Genomic DNA, 18,089 nt, shown 5'->3' on the forward strand with positions numbered 1-18,089 from the left:
CCATCAAGCCATCTGAAACAGTAGCTAAAAAGCAGAGCCTGTCTAAGGGATTTGGTTGTCCAAGCAGAATAAATGTTGTCCATTAAAGCCATAATATGCAAAATCTGCTGCGTAAGGGAGCCAGTTGTGCTATCCAGTTGTGAGTAGATAACAGAATTGGGCCCCCTCTGTCCTTCCATCGGCAATCTGAGTACTAGTTCTGCAGCCTGCCTGGGTGATTCTGCATTATTCATGTTTGATGAATACATTCTTGTCTTGCTGCTCAAAGCAACTAGCACTTGGTTTCCAAGTGGTTTCCCATCCAAAGGATTTGTAGAACTAGGTTTAACTTCACTGTGTATCAGGTACCTTGAGACTAACCATTTTCTGGATATCATGGAAACAGCCATTAATTAGCTTGAGATTGACACTTAAACAGGCCATGTATATCTATGTACTCTGAGAAGTCTAGTTCAAAGCAAACAGTGCAAGGGACATTTATGCCATTTTTATCTGTATAATTTTGGGTTGTTTACAGTCATCTTCAGAGTCAAAAACTGGTTGTTTATAGTCATCTTCAAGAGAATATTTGCCAAGATTTCTGAAGTAGCTAAAAGACATGGTTGAAAAGAAGAGTCTCCGAGGCTCACAGTAGTGATAATTATGAACTAGCAAGTGTGCAAGATACAGTACACAAGAAGAAACAGAAACCATGAAGACGAGGGGCTCGTAACTTTATGTACATGCTACTGCATCTCTTCTGTGCAGATGAATAATTGATTTCTCCATGGTCCACTGATACATCCCATTTTTCTCCTGTGATTATTTTAAAAATCTGGTAACAATAAGGCATTTTTGGATAATAGGCTATGTATGGAATCAGGAATCAGTTGTATGATAAAATTATGTTTTTTTAAAAAAAACAATGAAGTTTGCAAACTAGGAAAAGCATGCCATTGGCAGTTATTCCATGCCAAAAAGAAATATGTCAGATTCCACAAAGATTGTGCAGGAGGACTCCTCTAAGTTAAAGTCATGGCTAGTAGTGATAATGCTATATAGATGTTAAGCTCAGATTTTTGTCATTGTTGTAAAAATGACTCAATGAAGGCCCCTGTGAGGTGGCTTAAGACATGGTCCACCTCTTCAACAAACACATGGATCTAAAATGGGGGTCTTTATTGTTTAGAAAACACCTTTGAAAGCCATCAGGATTTTCCCCAATCATAGTCCCCACCTCCAACCTAACATTAATACTTAGGGCTATAAATCAAGCTCAATGTATCCTTTGGACCAGAAACATATACACGTTTACTGGAAAACAATTCGCAGTGAGTCAGTGCCGCAGTAGACAGGGGGAAACCCTTTTTCTTAAGCATTACATCAACTATGTGCATGTTTATCTTTCACTATTCCCCTTAAATAGATTTAGAGATGGTCCTGGAGTAGAAATTGTGGTGCTTAAACATGCTAAGATAATACACCAGTTCTTTTCATTTATCAAAAAGCGATTAGAACTCCGCAATTCATTATTTGCATTTTTTAGTTTACCCCCAAAAAGCACTGAAGGAAGTAGAGTCACCTTTTGTCTTTTATGTTAAAAACATCTGTTGAATCTGGACAATTGGTGCAGGGTTTCCAGTTCTACTTACAAGTTTTCTAAAAGATTTCTACACATCAGGCTTCATGCACATTTCAGGTTTGCTAATCCTCTCTTGACAGTTCTATCCTCTCAGCTAAGAGTTTACAAGGGAATTTATATAGTTGAAGGAGCATTGGGAAACAGAGCTCTATCAGTTTTCACTGTATTTGCAAGCCATTCACTCTGATTAGGCAGTTCTGAGCTCACATTTTTACAGCTTAGCCTGTATTCAGTGCCTTTATGGAAACAAAAGAAGTGGGCAGGCATGCACATTCCAAGTCCAAGGATTTGCTAGCTTTATCTCACATCGTGTACTGGATAATGTCTCTGGTTGTATTCTAGCTTAAGTGGCCATAGCTTTATAAACATTTAGAAAGGAAGAAAAAGATGTTTGTGGTCCTTTTAAAAAATATATTTATTAAGGAAAACGATGCTTGTAATCCTGATATCCTGGGCATTCTACATTTAAGAGCAGACTTTCTGCTGCCCTTCAGACATTTGAACTTCAGCTGCCACAATCCTGCAGAAAGAATGGGAAATAGCCAGACTAGCTGCAGAATTATCAGAGTAGAAGTTCAAGACATCTGTGGTAATCAGCTGGTTGGCCAAGACTGACATGGAGGGTTGGACTCAAAAGACAGGAAAACCTAAATATTCCCCATAGCCCAGATTTATAAACCAGTCTTGGATTTCTCTGTGTATAATTTTCTAGTATTCCTAATAGATTTTTTTGCGTGAGACCAATCTCTAAAGTAGTCTGCCACAAAGGCAACTAGGAAAGATTTCTGGGAAGGGGCTCTTAACCAAATGGTATTAGAAAGTGCTGTTTAAGGGTCTTTTAAAGAAACTGTCAGTGTTCTTCATCTAGGCCAAATCTTGCCTGTACTCTTTGGAATGCTGAAGACAAAGGATTTTCTGTGATCTCAAAGAAGCCAGCAGCCTGGCCCAGCTCTCAGGCATCTTGAGCTATGACACCAGAGCACCTGAGTAATAGGTAGGCAATAGGTAGACCACACTTGCACAAACAAGAAGCTACAATGTTAGATGGGCTCCCTGAAATACTGTATGTAGACAGGTTCAGAAAATAAATCTGAGGCAGAGGAGAAAAGACACAAGGTGATTCCAAGGCATATGTTCACTGGTGGCTAATTCTCCACTGATTTGGTTATATAGTCCAGGAGAAAGTACCATGGGAAGACTAAGGAACTGACAAATGTTTACTCTGGAAATGCCACTAAATGCTACTTCCTACTTGTATTAGTGTGGGTTTATGTCTGTGTGTGTGTGGAAAACTTCACCCTTCCACCTTCTGTACACCATGCATAGCTGTACAACCTTCATAATACCCCATCAATCTAAGCTTTGTATTTTTGCTAAACCAACTTCAAGGCCTGAGACTGGGAGCTAACCTAATGAATGACTGGACAGTTCAGGTGCAGCAGGTTATATTTTTGGCAACTCTGTGCCCTACCATTCACAATTAATACAGCATTTCTGGATTGGACAGGAAGTAGGCATCCTATCTTTGTCTTGTTTCCTTGCTGCATGTCAGTTTCACATATCCCTGGTTTAAGCCACTGATTTTTGGGGGAAGCTGAAAGAATACTGGCCTAGATTCCAGCCTAGCCAGCCATGCCACCAACCCATCAAGTAGTGAAGAGAAGCAGAAATGGTGTGCCTATCAAGAACAGGGGGCTTAGAAAATCATTCATTCTTTCTGAGAAATCACGGCATCCATCAGAGGGAATGAGGGAGACAGAGTCCCGAGTTCAGGCAGGCTGATACCAGCTTATAGATGGAACGATGTGATAGTTAGCTCATGTAGTATGGAATGCATGGAGCGAGAATGATCTCACAGCTCTACCAGCGCTGTATCAGTTCTGTTGTAAAGACTGCAGGAATGTCCTCTGAACTCTCTGTGCTTTGAACTTTGTGTTTCCACAGGTGGAACTGGCTGACCTATGCAGCAAGAGCGAACGTTACATTGGCACTGAAGGAGGTGGCATGGACCAATCCATCTGTTTTCTTGCAGAAAAAGGAACTGTATGTACCGCCTGAACAGTACAAGGAAGGTGTTCAAGAGATGCTTTGGGATAATTGCCACGCTCAGCAATATGCAAAGGGCTGAAATATGTGTGATGTTACTAGTATGGGGAAATGTAGCACTAAAGTGTCATTTCTCTCTCTCTTCTAAATGGACATGCTGAAGTTTTGCAACCAGACTTTCTGCTATATCCTGATTAAAAATCCCTGTGGCTATTGCAGGCCAAATACAGATGCTGCTGATTGGAGTTATTAATTCTGCTAAATAAGAAATTGACTATCAAGTTTATCAATTGTGGCAAGTAAAAAAAACAACAACCAGAGAAATAAAATAAACATCAATAATATCCTGGATGACAAAATTTAAAAACTATCTCCCGGGGGGAAACGTGCTCAGATTCAATGAGTAACTTTGTGCCAGTGTTCATAAGTAGCTTGGTTTGGTTTGGTTTGATGTTAGTTTTTCCCTTATTAATTAGAGATTCCCTGAGATGAAGGAAGTAAAATGTCCAAAGGTAACGCTGTTTGATTTATTGATTTTAAACATAGCCAGGCTACCAGTTTTAATTATTCTCAACTGTTCCTTCTTTTCATAGGCAAAGCTGCTAGAATTTAATCCTCTAAAGGCAACTGATGTGAAGCTTCCAGAAGGAGCAATTTTTGTGATTGCAAACAGTTGCGTTGAAATGAACAAGGCCGCGACTTCTCATTTCAATATTAGGGTGATGGAGTGTCGTCTGGCTACAAAGGTACTGTATGGCTTTCATCAAACTCTAATGAAACCATCACCCAAATATGTGCTGGCTGGAACACCCTTTTACTCTACCAGTTGTTGCTTTATTTTAACACCAGGTCAGGTGCTGCCTCAAAGGGCATGTTTATCTCTCTGGGATCTGGACTCAGGCCATATGCACATGATGGATGGAAGCGTGGATGGAATTTAGCCCTGAATATCTGCCTTTCCATTTGGAGAGCAGGCTAGTAAAAGAGGTCTGCATGGGCGGTTGAGAATGAATGATTTTTCTTGAGACAGTTCTCACGCAAGGAGAGTGGGGGGATGTTCCCTCAGCGATGTAAAGGGAAGCGAGGCATTTTAATGGCAATAAAAAACAACCTAAAGAAGGCAACATTAGAAATCAGTTTCAGAGATTGGTGTCAAGGAACACTCAGTGCAAAATGCTTTATCAGAAGCCAGGCCTATAGACCTGCTTACACACAAAGGTTGCAGTAAGCCATCCAGTAAGATTGTTACACTTACTAAAAACTAAGGAAGAATATTTGCATATTCTGCTGGTTAAGAAAGCCAGCAAGTTATAAAAAAGAGGTATCAGGAGAGATCTCCAGAGATTTTGCTACTTGAGGAATCCCTCGTGATTTCAATGTACAGTTATGCCAAACTTGGGTCAGGCAATATGGTACCCATTGACCGTAATGAACCAGCCTACTGGCTTCTTTGTTCAAATCCTTTTAAAAATGCTCTTTCAATTAAAAGGGAAATTAAACGAGAACCCAGCATGGTACAAAGCAAAGCACTAACCCCTAGCAGTCTCTCTATTCACCCAAATGTTCCTGGGCCTACTTGGATTCTTGGAGCTGTTTTAGCAATCTTATCAAATTACACTTTCCTGGATTCTTTGGGGGGGAGGCAAAACAGTTAACTGGAATGAGAATGATATAAATGTGTAGCATAAGAATGTGGTTCCCAAACTGGCCTACAGCTTGACAGCAATATCCAGGCAGAGGTGCCAGAAAAGGGGAACATTATCTTGGCAGCGAAAACCTAACTGGAAGAGACGGCAAATCCTTTCGCCATCTGATTGTTAACTGCCAGGAAATGCCTTGCTTTAGAGTCATTATTATCAAATGAAGTGCAATAGAAAGTTTGACCAATCCTTAACATTAAACAAAGGAAAAATACCATTGCTCTGAAGACAGCTCCATCCCTTTAGAGTTGCCAATGCAAACTGAGCAGAAGTCCTATATGATGTCCCACTTATACGGTTTTACTTGTGGGTGAGGGTGAGGAAGAGGTGAAAATTGGAATGCTTGGTCCGCAGTTCTCGTAACTGCACAGTGCTTGGTCTCTACTTTTTTTTTTGTGCCTTTGAGTCAGTGTTGACTTCCGGCGGCTGCCTGGATGAGTCCCTGTAGTTTTCCTGGCAGGGTTTTTCAGAAGTGGCTTGCCATTGCCTCCTTCCTAGGGCTGAGAGAGAATGACTGGCTCAAGGCCACCCAGCTGACTTTGTGCCCAGGTAGGACTAGAACTCCCAGTTTCCTGGTTTCTAGTCCAGTGCCTTAACCATTACACCAAACTGGCTCTTCCTGGTCTCTACATAGCAGTCTTCGATTTGTCACTAGTATCTCCATAAGCATTCAATAAGTTTACCATTTTTTTTAAGTTGCTCAAAAAAAAATCTGTGCTATTGCATCTCACATGATCTAGGGAGAAGGGTGTAATAGAAACTAGACTCTTTTAAATGTGTAGCAAGGAATCAACCAATCTGCCTCCTTCAGGCCCTGCCAGCTGTAGTTAGAGAAATCAAATCCAAAGCCTTAAGGAAGATACATGGGGATTGTCAGTTTCAATTTTTTGGCAGAACATAATGCCTAATGGCATTCTCAGTTATTAGGGGCTGACAGTGACTCTTACCTTACCTGGCAGTACATCCTCGTGAATTGACTCTGAGGAGGGTTTCTGATTGAATTTTTTAAAAAAAACAAACCTCAGGAAGGTCACTAGATGGCACCAAAAGTAATTAATGTTGTAATAATTAACAAGGAAAATAAAACAGGACAGACGGAGGAAAACAGAACCGGACTAAAACAGAAAAAAAAACAATTAGACAACCGCAGTAGCTCTAATGTATTAATTACATTAATCTTTCTTAATGTTTTCCCATCCCCCCAATGTATAGCTTTATTTTTTCCAGCATAAAAAACGAGGAGGAGTCTGGTGGGGCCTTTCCGACTAACACGTTTTATTAAAGGGCAGATGGTTTCTCTTTTCACTCCCAGTGCTTTACTGTAGGAAGAAGATTGCAGTGAAAATGCCACCCGGTTTGTAGTTTTTCTGCATTTCTCTCACAGTTTCCTTGTTCCCTACTAGGCTGCACCGACATCATGCATGTGCCACAATACCATAAGCTCAAATACATGGAGCATGACGGCCCATTTGCACTTCTCTAGAGGGGAGCTAAATGCATTTTCTCAGCGTAATCTAGAAGTGGGAGTGCAGATCACATGCTTTGCTTGAAAAAGATTTGAACCTCTTATTAAAGATTTGCTCTGACCAAAAAAGAAGAAAAAAAAAAAGCAAGCGTTTCCATTTAGACACAGCTGTGGTTAAAAATATGTTTCTCCTTACAGAAAACCCCTAATTAAAAAACCTGAAAGAAACAAACAATGGCCTTTTGGGATATTTACAATGAAAGGTTTCATCACTAAGTGTATTTTTGCACCCTTGTCTTCAGGGAAAGTAACCACAACTGCTGCTCTGGCCGAGCAGAAGCTGGACTGGTGCCAGGATTTAATGTGACCCAGGGCTCTCTGAGACGCAGCACATGTCTTGTTCTCTGTGCCACTAAATGCCTTTGACCATGTACAGTCTTTCACGGCCACTGAATAACTGCAATTAACCCACCCGCGCACCCTCTCTGCAATCTAGGCCAGGAGGTCTAACTTAAGCAGGCTGGAGGCCTTGTTTAGAAACTAAGAACTGACAGCGGCCTCCCTCAGTGGTGCTCTTTGTGTGCAGGTTTGCTCCGTTTTTCGTTACGCACACACTCTCCTCTCCCAACCTCAGCTCAAGTTTGGGAAAATGTATATAGTGCCAATGTTTTGGGGTGACTCTGCAAAAGCATTTTTAGTCTGGTTGGATGATTCCTTCTGAGCCGAGTGGAACCTCCCAGGAAAGAGGAGGCACCGTTGTCAACGTTAGATCAAAATTAACCAGGGCAGAAATAATCATTCCAGAAATAGCCCATCATTCTTAGGATACATGAACCCAGCAGCTGCTGGTATATTCCTTTAAAGAGTACAGGATATGTTGGCAGGAAGGCCTTAGAACTTCAGGGATCACCATTGTGCCTGGCGCACTAATAAGGCCAAGAAAATGTCCAGTCTTTTTCACAGATCTCCAAAAGAGTGGCCTGCTATTTTCTGATACAAGGGGTAGGAAAATCCTTAATGACACCTTCTTCCAGCTTATTAACGTGAGGAGGAAATTCTCTGTCCGGGCAAGGTTTGATAAAGTTCTTATTCATTTTGATGTGGTCCTCAAAGACTTTTGGTTTCTAGTAGATTAGCCTCGTGGGACTCCAATCCATGTATTTTTGTTGCACTTAAAATCCATCACTCTGAGAGGGCTGCCTGAGAAGAACTGAGCCAAGATTAAATCACAACTTATCACAACTCTTTAACCATTGTGTTCCAGAAAATTCAAGAGCATCAGTAGATTAGATGATCTTTAAAATGATGAGAGAAGTAACTGAAGGACGGTCTATTAACATTCGTTCGCCTAGATGGCCACAAGAAATGACTGTATACCTCTGAATGCTATATACTCAGGACAAGCAACAGGAAAATGCTAGCTTAGCTTTATACACTGCTTGTAACTTCCAAGGGGCATTTGATATGTTATTTTTTAATATGATTCTTGGGTTATATAAATTGAATCTTGCTTATGTTTTACTTTTTAGGTTATCTGTACAATTTTTCAAGATCCCCAAATTTAAAGGAAGCAAAACTTTTTTTTCCTCTCTGTCTCTCTCATTCTATTTTACCTAACAAAATCTCTGCTGCCAAAGTCACATGAAAAATTCTTGATGACTTAATATTCTTCTATTTTCTTTTAAAGAAAAAAAATGTTTCTAAGGTTTCTTTACTTTAAGAAAATTTTGGATTAACTTCTTTCTGTTCCTAATTTTGCATCCGAAGACATACTTATATGTTACTTGTTGCAGCTTTTAGCAAAATCCAGAGGCCTAGACTGGAAAGCAGTGGTGAAGCTCCAAGATGTGCAAGTCAAGCTGAAGCTAAGCTTAGAGGAAATGCTGGCTGTAGTTGAAGAGGAGTTTCACCCTGAGCCTTATAGCATAGAGGAAATTGGGGAAAACCTGGGAATTAGCCCCACAGAACTACGCACTCAGATCCTTAGCCAGAACACACAAGATGGTAAGTAGCATGCCAATTTGGTGGTGGCAGAAGCGATTAAGCATTTCTGTGTATGCCAAAGAGCTTAAATAATCAATGTGAAAAAAGACCTAAAAAATGTTCTGGGCATTGCAATCAGCTATAATCTGGCTCCAGGGAACCAGATCAGTAGACCTAGACATTACTTTTTCTTCCTAGAATAGCTGTCAGTTACATAACAGTTTCTGGCTTTTAGCTGAAACAAGTTGTGAACATGCTCATTCTAAAGCATGCCATGCAACCATTGTGAAGAATGAACATTTCTCCCCAAATGACTAGGACAACACAAGAAACAAGTGAATTGAGTTTTGGGTTCAGAGAAAGAAGAACCTGCTTCAAATTCCTACAGCCATGACAAGGGGAAGATGATGGTTATAGGTAAATTTGTATTGCTCTTTTATAGGTTGTATACAATTCTTACCTGTAAGATTTACCATGTAGAGAATCATCAGCAATCTGCAAACCAGTGTTTTTTTACTTCTTGTACACACCACTGGGAAGCCATAGTTGACTGCAGCTCCCCAGCCTGAGAGAAACACAGAGAAACAGCCATCTTTCATTACAATCTAAGCAACCAGAATGGTGGTTCATTTTGTATCCATGAAAATCACCCAACATAAAACTAGATTTCAATATATCCTACCTAATGCTTTTAAGATACAGCAGGAGCTAAAGAATAATTGCATAAAACCCCTGTTCCTCAACTTGCATTACATGATAATTCTAAGGGGGCAGAAATTCTGGTTCTGACATTTGATCAGAGCAATTTGAAACCTGCATGTTTCAAAACCTTTTTTAAAAAAATGAGTTTGTTGTGTAAGACATCTAGCATGTGTTCTGAATTCTCTTCTTTGAAATATGTATATGCTATTTTGATCTTGATAATTTCTTCTTTAAGATAACTTTTGATTTGGGAAAGGAACTAAATTCCCCTGTAAGTGCTTGCCTGATAGCCCTAACTGTTGTTGCCTATTATTATAATCAGCCAACAACGTACACATCATAGCTTTCAGATTTTTGGCTATGAATATATTTAAAACCTGTATCTTCCTTCTCCACTTACTGCAATATAGGAAAGAAAACAAGAAAAAAAAATTTTTTTTTAGAAGTATCGAGTTTTGAATGGTGAGTTAAGAACCTTACTTCATTGTGGGGTCCCAATTTCCTGTTCAACTATATTGAGTTTTGACATGTGATTACAGCAGTCAGTATTCACAGAAATAGTACCAGCCTCATCTAGACCTTTTGAAATTTTTAAAGTGTGCTTTGCATGGCTAGAACATAGTTGGTCAAATTCTGTATTGATTAGACTTCCACCTCAAAAACTCTAATTCTTGGCACCACACTGAAAAGGGGTTCTGGAAAACAGTGGCAAAGACGATTAGTGAGGATTCTCATATAACAGAAACTAAGTCACATGAGAACATTGCAGATACTGGGAATGTCTATCCTTGAGAAGAGAAGAATGAGGGATAGTATGATAGCTGTCACAGGGAAGAAGGTTTAGACCTCTTCTTTGTCATCCTAGGCTGCAGGATCTGGGTGTCATTATCTCCTATTGGGAGGGCTAGTTCAGTGCAGTTACAAAGGAGATGGTGAGTTCTCCTTCACTGGATGTAGTCAAGCACAGTCTGGGGAGCTATCTTGGAGAGATGTTTTATTTAACATTCCTGCACCGACCACAGGAATGTACTCAGTGACCTCAGTAGCCTTTTCCAAATCTATGATTGTGTGGTCATTGGCTTTGTTATTTTTTAATTCTTAAAAGACACCAGATGGATAGTGGGTACCAGCATTTTCCATATCTTGGCAGTATAGTGTTAGTGAAGCCACAGGGACCAAAGGCAACGAAGAAGAAAGGGTGGAGCTGTTTAAGGAAATTTTGTGGGCTGATTCTCATTAATTAAGGGAAGTGATATGTTAGTGACATGTTGACTATCCTTTTTCAGATTTGTTCCAGAAGAATAGAGAACTGTAGACTCCAATTATTTTGCCTCCTCTTTTTTCCCCCTTCTCTTAAACATCAAGACCGTATGAAAGATTTTCCAAAGCCCAAGGGAAAAGCTATTCCATCTAGTGTTTGCAGATGTTAGTCAAGTAGAATCTCTCTTAAAATGTGGCGTGACTGTGATTTTGTTTGATAAGGCCAGAAAAAATGGGTCATGGAGCAATCCTGTTGTTTTCCTTGGTACAAGACAAATCTTGGTTACAGATTCTTTTGAGTTGCAAAGAAGAAATAAGTAAATTTTAAAAAATCAGAACCTATTGTTTGTATAACCCCAAGCTTGGGTTTGGAATGCTCAGATACTATGAATGTGAACATATCTGCCTCTCTTCTTTGCTATTTTTTCCCAATATATTTATATATTGTTGCAGATTGCTGTGGGGATACATATAAATGTATTCAAAACGTCAAAAGTGACCTTTGTAGGGCTTTTCTAAAATATTCCAGTATTTTAGTTTTTGGCAGTTGAGATTATCTATGCCTCATACTTGCACTCTGTATCAGAAGATGGGCTGCTGGTTGACCATTGGATTCATCTATTTATTACCATCTTTGTGCCAATGTTTTCAAGATTATTTATATTTCTAAATGACTAATGCAATTATTACCCAAAAAAAAAAAAGCAACAAAACCTTCTCAAGCCCGTTAAAAAGTCTCTACAGGACCTGTCAGCAGAAATTCTGTGACCAGGATTTTAATCCTCTGTCTTCCCTGAAGATTGACAGTCTTAAGCACTCCCGGGACTGGTAAAAGAACATTATTTTCAAGGCCACTGGAGGTCTTTTTCGGAGCAAATGCCACAAGATCTTTGGTTTTGGTTTCTTCCTTCTGGTGGCAGCATTAAATTCTGCTTTGTTTTTAGCAACCCCCCTTTTGGAGAGAATAGAGATTTTAGTTCCATTTGAAGGAAAGATCTTATTTCCTAGTTATTTACCTGCAGAACTGTAGTACATCCACACCACCTGTTCTGCTTTGTTCTTCTCACTAGGTTAATGAAAAGGAAAAAAAGTGACATTTAAAAAAACATGCCCCATCAAACCAAGACATTCCTCAATAAAACCATGACTTCACTTCCCTATAAAATGTGGGATTTTTTTTTCTTTTATGGTATTTTAAAGCCATTTTGTTCTCTCTCATAATTTTTTTTTTTTCAATCTAATTGTGACATGGAAACCTGAGGGTGGAATTATTCTCAGTCTTAAAAGCATCCAATCAAGTTGCTGTGAGCTTGCCACATCTTTTAAAAACGTAGCTCTGTACCGTGGAAAATAACAATGGCCAAAATAAATCTCAAGGTACTGTAGAACTTTAGAAAGTAGGATCAGAAGCTTATCTGTAAGCTTATCTGTAAGAAAGTAGGATCAGAAGCCACCCAGAGTCACCCGTTGGGGGAGATGGGTGGCATACAAATTTAATAATAAATAAATAAAAATAAATATCTACCTGTGCAGTTCACATTGTAATGCTATATATACTTACCTAGAAGTAAGACCTCGATTAAAAACAAGGTGTCTGTGGGATAACTGCATATAATAATCCAAACTTCTCTGAAACTGGTGCCCTCCAGATACAGAAGGAAGACTCCCAGAATTCACAGCTGGAAATTGTGGAAAGTTATGAGAAACCCAGAAATCTTTCCTAGATCTGCTTTCCTGCATTTTTACTGAAGGGAATTAAGAAAAATAGACAGTTTTATCTTATTAAAAATAACGTGAGACTAGTGTTTATTTTAGGAAACAAGGTTCTCTGTAAACTGCTGGCATTTTAACACAAATACATGTTCCAATCTCAGAGAGGAAGGAGTTGTTCTCTCTCTGTTAGTATCTCAAAGGTGCCATCTTTTCTCCATTAGCTCAACATACTTTATTTTCCAAAGGTCAGACTGTACTCTCTTGGTCCATATTGAGCAACTACAGAGTAGCTTATTTGGAATGTGTGGGATACTTTTATAGGAGTGATTATTCAAGTGGTACAAAATTATCTTGAGAGCTTTCGTATTTATTTAAACAAGTTAGTACTGGGGCAAGCGAAGGAGTCACAAAGAGAACAAGAGCGTAGGTGCTATTTGGAAAGAGGCAAGGGAACTTATAGTTGTGTTAGTAATTCTAAATTTTAGTTATTTTTCCACATCTGTTGCCTAGTTGCTCATATTCCGATGACTGTAAATTGGCACCCTCAATGTATTTTTATGCTGGCCAATGACCAAAATAAAGATTGACTTGTTACCCTTTTTTAAATTGCACAAGTCATTGTGAAAAACTGCAGCATACACACAGACACACACACACACACACACACTGCAATTTAAATGTTGAATACATGCAAGAGAAAGACTTTGAATAGCTTCTGAATCTTGCTTTCTTCTCCATCATTACTGTGTGTGTAGTCACTGTCAGCCTTCGAGTCATGAAAATTTTTTGATCAAATATATTGGATACCTTTCCCAATTGAAAAAAAAATGTGCAGCTTATCTCTGTTCATGTTATGAATCTACTTAAGATAGTTTTGTGAAATGTGATTTATCTCAGTGCTGTGAATGTAATTCTTTGGTAACAATGTGGAGAACAGTGGAAGATGGAGGAATAGATTTCATTATGTTGTTTTGTATTTGGCCTGTCTAGTGGATACAGTATTGAACCAGAGCAATGGAAACCCCACTTCCTTGACAAAGAAAAGTGGGATACACATGGAATAAATGAACCCAGGAGATAAATTCTAAAACCAGATTCCTACTCGTTCAGAAATGCATTAAATTCATTCATGCCAGTGGCACATGAAAAGCTTAACAGACCATTTATAGCATATGGAAAAAATGCCTTTCACTATTGCCTCAAGCACTACTATTAATATTAAATCCATTCTAAACTGCCACAAATGCACATTACTTATTTTCCCACTTTCATCTGACTGCCTAATCTGTCCCTCTTATTTAGTGCCAATCTTTAATTCAGAGATGGCCTTGCAGATTTACCAAACTGCCACTCTCAGAAGCCCCAGTCAGCAGGAACAATGGTGAGAAAAATTGAGAACTAATTTGGCAATATCTGGAGGATTACATGTCCCCCTGGCCTTTTACTGTCCCTGTTTCCCATCATTTGCTGCTTTCTTTGCTTTGTCCTAAACGAGGAGCTAAGCTTGTCACACACTGCAATCAGTACTTATTGCTGACCCTAGCATCTCAAGACTGACACAGGTGTAAGATATACACTTGCTTTGACCAGAAAAGTAATTTTTCAGCACTGATTGCATTTGTTTTCTTGGGTCCTGGGAAAAGGGGATTACGCAACAAAGGATCAGCTTACTGAGACAATCTGGGTGTCTGGGCGGGTTAGCAATGGCTACCTGGCCCCCCCCAGCAATACACAGCGTGTGGGAAAGCCCTTATAAGTGCTTCTACTGCTGTATTTTAAGAGTACAACATAGTCTTGATGTTTTTTTTTTCTTTCTACATAATGTTCTGAAATTCAGAGTAAGGAGCAGCTTCTGGATGCGATTGGAGAAAAAAATTGGAATTCCTCCACAACAAACTCCGTTGAATTTGTTTTTCAAGCAAAATGCTTGAAACTTTATAAAATCATTCTATTTAGTTCTATAGTTAAAAGGCCCACAATTTTGAAAGTGGGTGAAGGGTGTGGAGGGATGGAAAAACATTTCATTGTTTCAGAGAAAACTTGTTTTCTAACTTCAGAGAAAAAATGTTTTTAAAATATTGGGGTCTTTAAAACTTAAACGGGAGGCAGGAGAGCTCTGTATTTACTCATTTTATAAGCTGCTTCAGTCTCCAAAGTGAGTTCAGACAACATACAATACACCAAAATATAAAAACAAAATAAAGAAGAACCCCCCCCCCCCAAAAACAAGTTAAACTTACCCCATATTGGGCAAGAAAAGCTCCATAAACACAAAGGAATCAATATCCCAATATCAGGGTAGGGTCAGAAATCCCATGGGTTTTCTGCTTCTCTGGTATGGCAAGAGCGGTGTAGTGCTTGAAGGCACCAGGCTAGAAACCGAGAGACTGTGATTTCTAGTCCCACCATAGACACAAAGCCAACTGGGTGACTCTCTCTCTCAGCCCTAGGAAGGAGCCAATGGCAAGCCACTTCTGAAAAACCTTGCCAAGAAAACTGCAGAGACTAGTCCAGGCAGTCACCAGGAGTCAAAATTGACTTGACTCCCCCCAAAAAAGTATGGCAAGAACTACAAGATGGAAATGGCAGTTCAGTCAAATTTCAGGAGAAACAGCATTCACTCTTTGGAAGTAGAGGGCTCTCCTTTGCTAAGTATACTGGATGGCCCTTTGAAACACCACAGTTAACATTAGATGTCCTTCCAAAATCTCTCCCAATGAGATGATCAGTGAACCATCAGCCTGTTTCAAACATCTCCTTTCCACAGAGGTCCAGTTTGAGTATTTATGTTAAAGTGACTGCTGCTGTTCCTGTAAAAAGTGATCAGCAGTTTGATACTGATTAGGTGCCATCAAGCTGGTTTTGACTCTTAGCAACCACACAGATATACACTTTCTCCAAGATGAGATTAGCACCTTAGTTATCTACTATTTATTATCTATTTCTCTCCATCCTCTCTCCATATTTCCTCTCTCTTCCTATCTTCAGAATACAGATCTTTTTAAATGAGCAGACAACGTTTGAACAGTGGAATGCAAAAATCTTACCAAAATATAGTGTACAACAGTCTTTTGAGCATATCATTTACTTTGTAAGATTAGAATACTTCTCACTTTTTCACTTGGGACAGATTCAGAAAAAAAAAAGGGCTACGAGACAGTAGCAACCCTTACCGATGCTTGCATTACATGGAAGCTGAACTGAATGAACTGAATCTCAGCAACCTCAGCTTTTCTAGATATTCAGAAGTCTGGAAAATAGGGGCAAGAAGATCATTTTTAACATTTTTGGCAGCCTGAGAACTGAAAAGTAGGTGGGCCATATTACACATTGGTGGGGGGCAATTTTTGAAGTTTTCTTTGTTTTTTTAACTGTGACGTGTATTGTAGGGTTTCCCTTATGTGTTTTCCATCTTAAAATGGCAAGAATTTCTGCTATCAGTTTTCAGCAGTTCTTACATGAAAGACTGTCACATAAAGGGAACGTGGGAGAGGTCTGCTGGCAAGTTTGATGCCACCTCTGAGAAAAGCAGGTGAACACCTTTATTTTATTTAAGTGGCTGTCCTGTTACCCAAATCTATAATCTGTAAACACTTTGGGTTTTCTCCAGCAATAGTAAAAGAAACAGATCTCTTTAATAATGTGATATGATTTCTGACTTGCTTAATTGGCCAACAGTTACTTCCAAGAAGAGAGTCTAAGAAAACAACAATGCAACCCCAGTTTCTTTCACCAGGGATGTAATAATTGCATTGAAAAGATTACACTAGATTAGAGGCAGCAATCAAATGTGCAGGATACGGAGCCTTCTGCAACGTGACAGAATCTGGTAGAGAGCTTGCCTTCTCAGTGTCTGGCTGGCAGGCAGGAATGAACAGATGATTCCTGTTGCCAATGCATAACGTGATGAGCTTGAGAGAACCACAAAGTGCTTTAAGGTAATCTGGCCAGTGAAGCATTGCTTTACCGAAGGGTGGTCTTTGAATCAATCACAGCCTTTGGCAAATCCTTTGCCTCCAAATCGAAACCAGACATATTTTGAGTTCTTTCTTTTTTTTTTCCGGGTTACTACTGTTCAGTGGTGATTTACAAGAGAGTGTGAGTGATGGCAAGCTCACGCAACTTCAGATATGTCCAAAACAAAGGCATATTTCAAAATGCCCTAAGGTGAAACGATTCCTTCAACTAAAAAGGGAAAACCATCCTGGGGATAGAAGCTGCTCAGGGATGAGTGCTCTGCTTTGTAGGCTTTCCTCTATAAACACTCCAGCAGTGACACACGCCGTGCAAAAAGAGCTGCGATTAATTCATGAGCTGGAGGACAAAATGTACTCAATGAATTTGGTAGACTGAAAATTATGCAAGTTCTATCCATTGTTAAGTGACCCCTCCCAAGAGAGCAATTTTGATCAGGGCACTCAGCTTTTTTTTGTAAAAAAATATTTTTATGGGGTTTAATCATATTCCAAAACCATGATGGGTTCAGGCATTAGTCCTATGAGGTCCATTGTTATGAAGCAGAGTTACGTTTCATATCAAGCCAAATAATATTGGCACCTTGGACAAGTTGCTGTGCTCCTCCCAAGTTTCCTTCTCTTCTTCCCACACCCCTCTCCTCTGATTCTGCACCCTAAACCAATAGAGCTCCACTTTTAACCAGCTGGAACAGACGATAGTAGCAGTCCTTTTGGGGGAAATGACATGAATTTAGGCACCATACTTTGTTCAGTTCTTCCTACGCAGCAATTATCACTCCCAGAACTGTGTATGCCCATGGGCTCCAAGGAGCAAGAGGAGAAAGAAACTCATTATTCTTGGCCTGTAATATTTGTCAAAAGATCTCCAATGGCTTGTGTATTCATAATTTAGACATCCTGTTTGGAACTCCTGTATCTTGAATCTACTTGCTGAGATATTTTTTTTTTCTTCTTCTCTTTCCTTGACTTGTCTTTTCACGAGTCCTCCGCCTGTGGTACCACTCTCTTTCTCCAGATCCAGCCAGGCTGTTCCAATTTGCCTCTGGTTGTGCAGATCAGTCCATCCACATTCAATCTGTGCTTAAAGCGAGGTTCCACACACTGAAGCTGTCCCTGTAATCCTGGATTGTGACAAACTACAGCATGTAGTTCTATACTTTAACATGAGCAAAGAGAGGTGAAATAAAGTAGATATAAAGATCATTTTCCTGACCAACTATATTTGGAAGTTGCACAGCTACATCTGATAGTAATAAATCATCTGAGTTTCCATTATTTCCTGCATTATTTTTTCCCCTTATTTTCTACAGTGACCACCTTTAAGTTGTACCAGCGTGCTAAGCATGTGTACGCTGAAGCTGCCAGAGTTCTGGAGTTTAAGAAAATCTGCATGGAGGCACCTGATGATGCGATCTCATTGCTGGGGGATTTGATGAATCAGAGCCATGCCAGCTGCAAAGACTTGTACGAATGCAGCTGCCCTGAACTAAATCAGCTGGTGGACATCTGTCTGTAAGTTTGCACAGCCATGGAAAGTAAACGTTGTTTGGGTTGGATTGCAGAGAAAACATGACAGCATTATGCTGTTAGTATTTTTTAAAAACTGAATTAAAACTAAAAGA

The 18,089-nt window shown here is 39.6% G+C and overlaps 2 protein-coding genes across 3 annotated transcripts in view; one reads left to right on the forward strand and one right to left on the reverse strand.

Annotated features, from left to right (window-relative positions):
• GALK2 (galactokinase 2) overlaps positions 1 to 18,089 on the forward strand; it is a 43,729-nt gene that overhangs the window by 18,514 nt on the left and 7,126 nt on the right. The window contains exons 6-9 of the mRNA XM_007424292.4: positions 3,566 to 3,664; positions 4,261 to 4,413; positions 8,626 to 8,836; positions 17,778 to 17,979. Of these exons, the coding sequence (XP_007424354.2) occupies positions 3,566 to 3,664; positions 4,261 to 4,413; positions 8,626 to 8,836; positions 17,778 to 17,979 (665 nt within the window). The remainder of the gene's footprint in view (positions 1 to 3,565; positions 3,665 to 4,260; positions 4,414 to 8,625; positions 8,837 to 17,777; positions 17,980 to 18,089) is intronic.
• The window catches only part of LOC112540204 (uncharacterized), a 29,260-nt gene that overhangs the window by 9,213 nt on the left and 1,958 nt on the right, over positions 1 to 18,089 (reverse strand). The window contains exons 2-4 of one of the 2 annotated variants that reach the window (XM_088148583.1): positions 12,339 to 12,522; positions 11,794 to 11,843; positions 9,276 to 9,380 (exon numbers count right to left, since the gene is read on the reverse strand). In XM_088148583.1, the coding sequence (XP_088004709.1) occupies positions 9,276 to 9,380; positions 11,794 to 11,843; positions 12,339 to 12,517 (334 nt within the window). In that variant the 5' untranslated portion in view covers positions 12,518 to 12,522. Of the gene's footprint in view, positions 1 to 9,275; positions 9,381 to 11,793; positions 11,844 to 12,338; positions 12,525 to 18,089 lie in introns of those variants that run through there. The other variant, XM_088148584.1, reaches the window with a different exon arrangement.

The sequence above is a fragment of the Python bivittatus genome, unplaced genomic scaffold (genome assembly GCF_059951505.1).
Source record: "Python bivittatus isolate LINGU-HERP-01145 unplaced genomic scaffold, Pbiv_v1 ctg000530_np1212, whole genome shotgun sequence".
NCBI lineage: Eukaryota > Metazoa > Chordata > Lepidosauria > Squamata > Pythonidae > Python > Python bivittatus.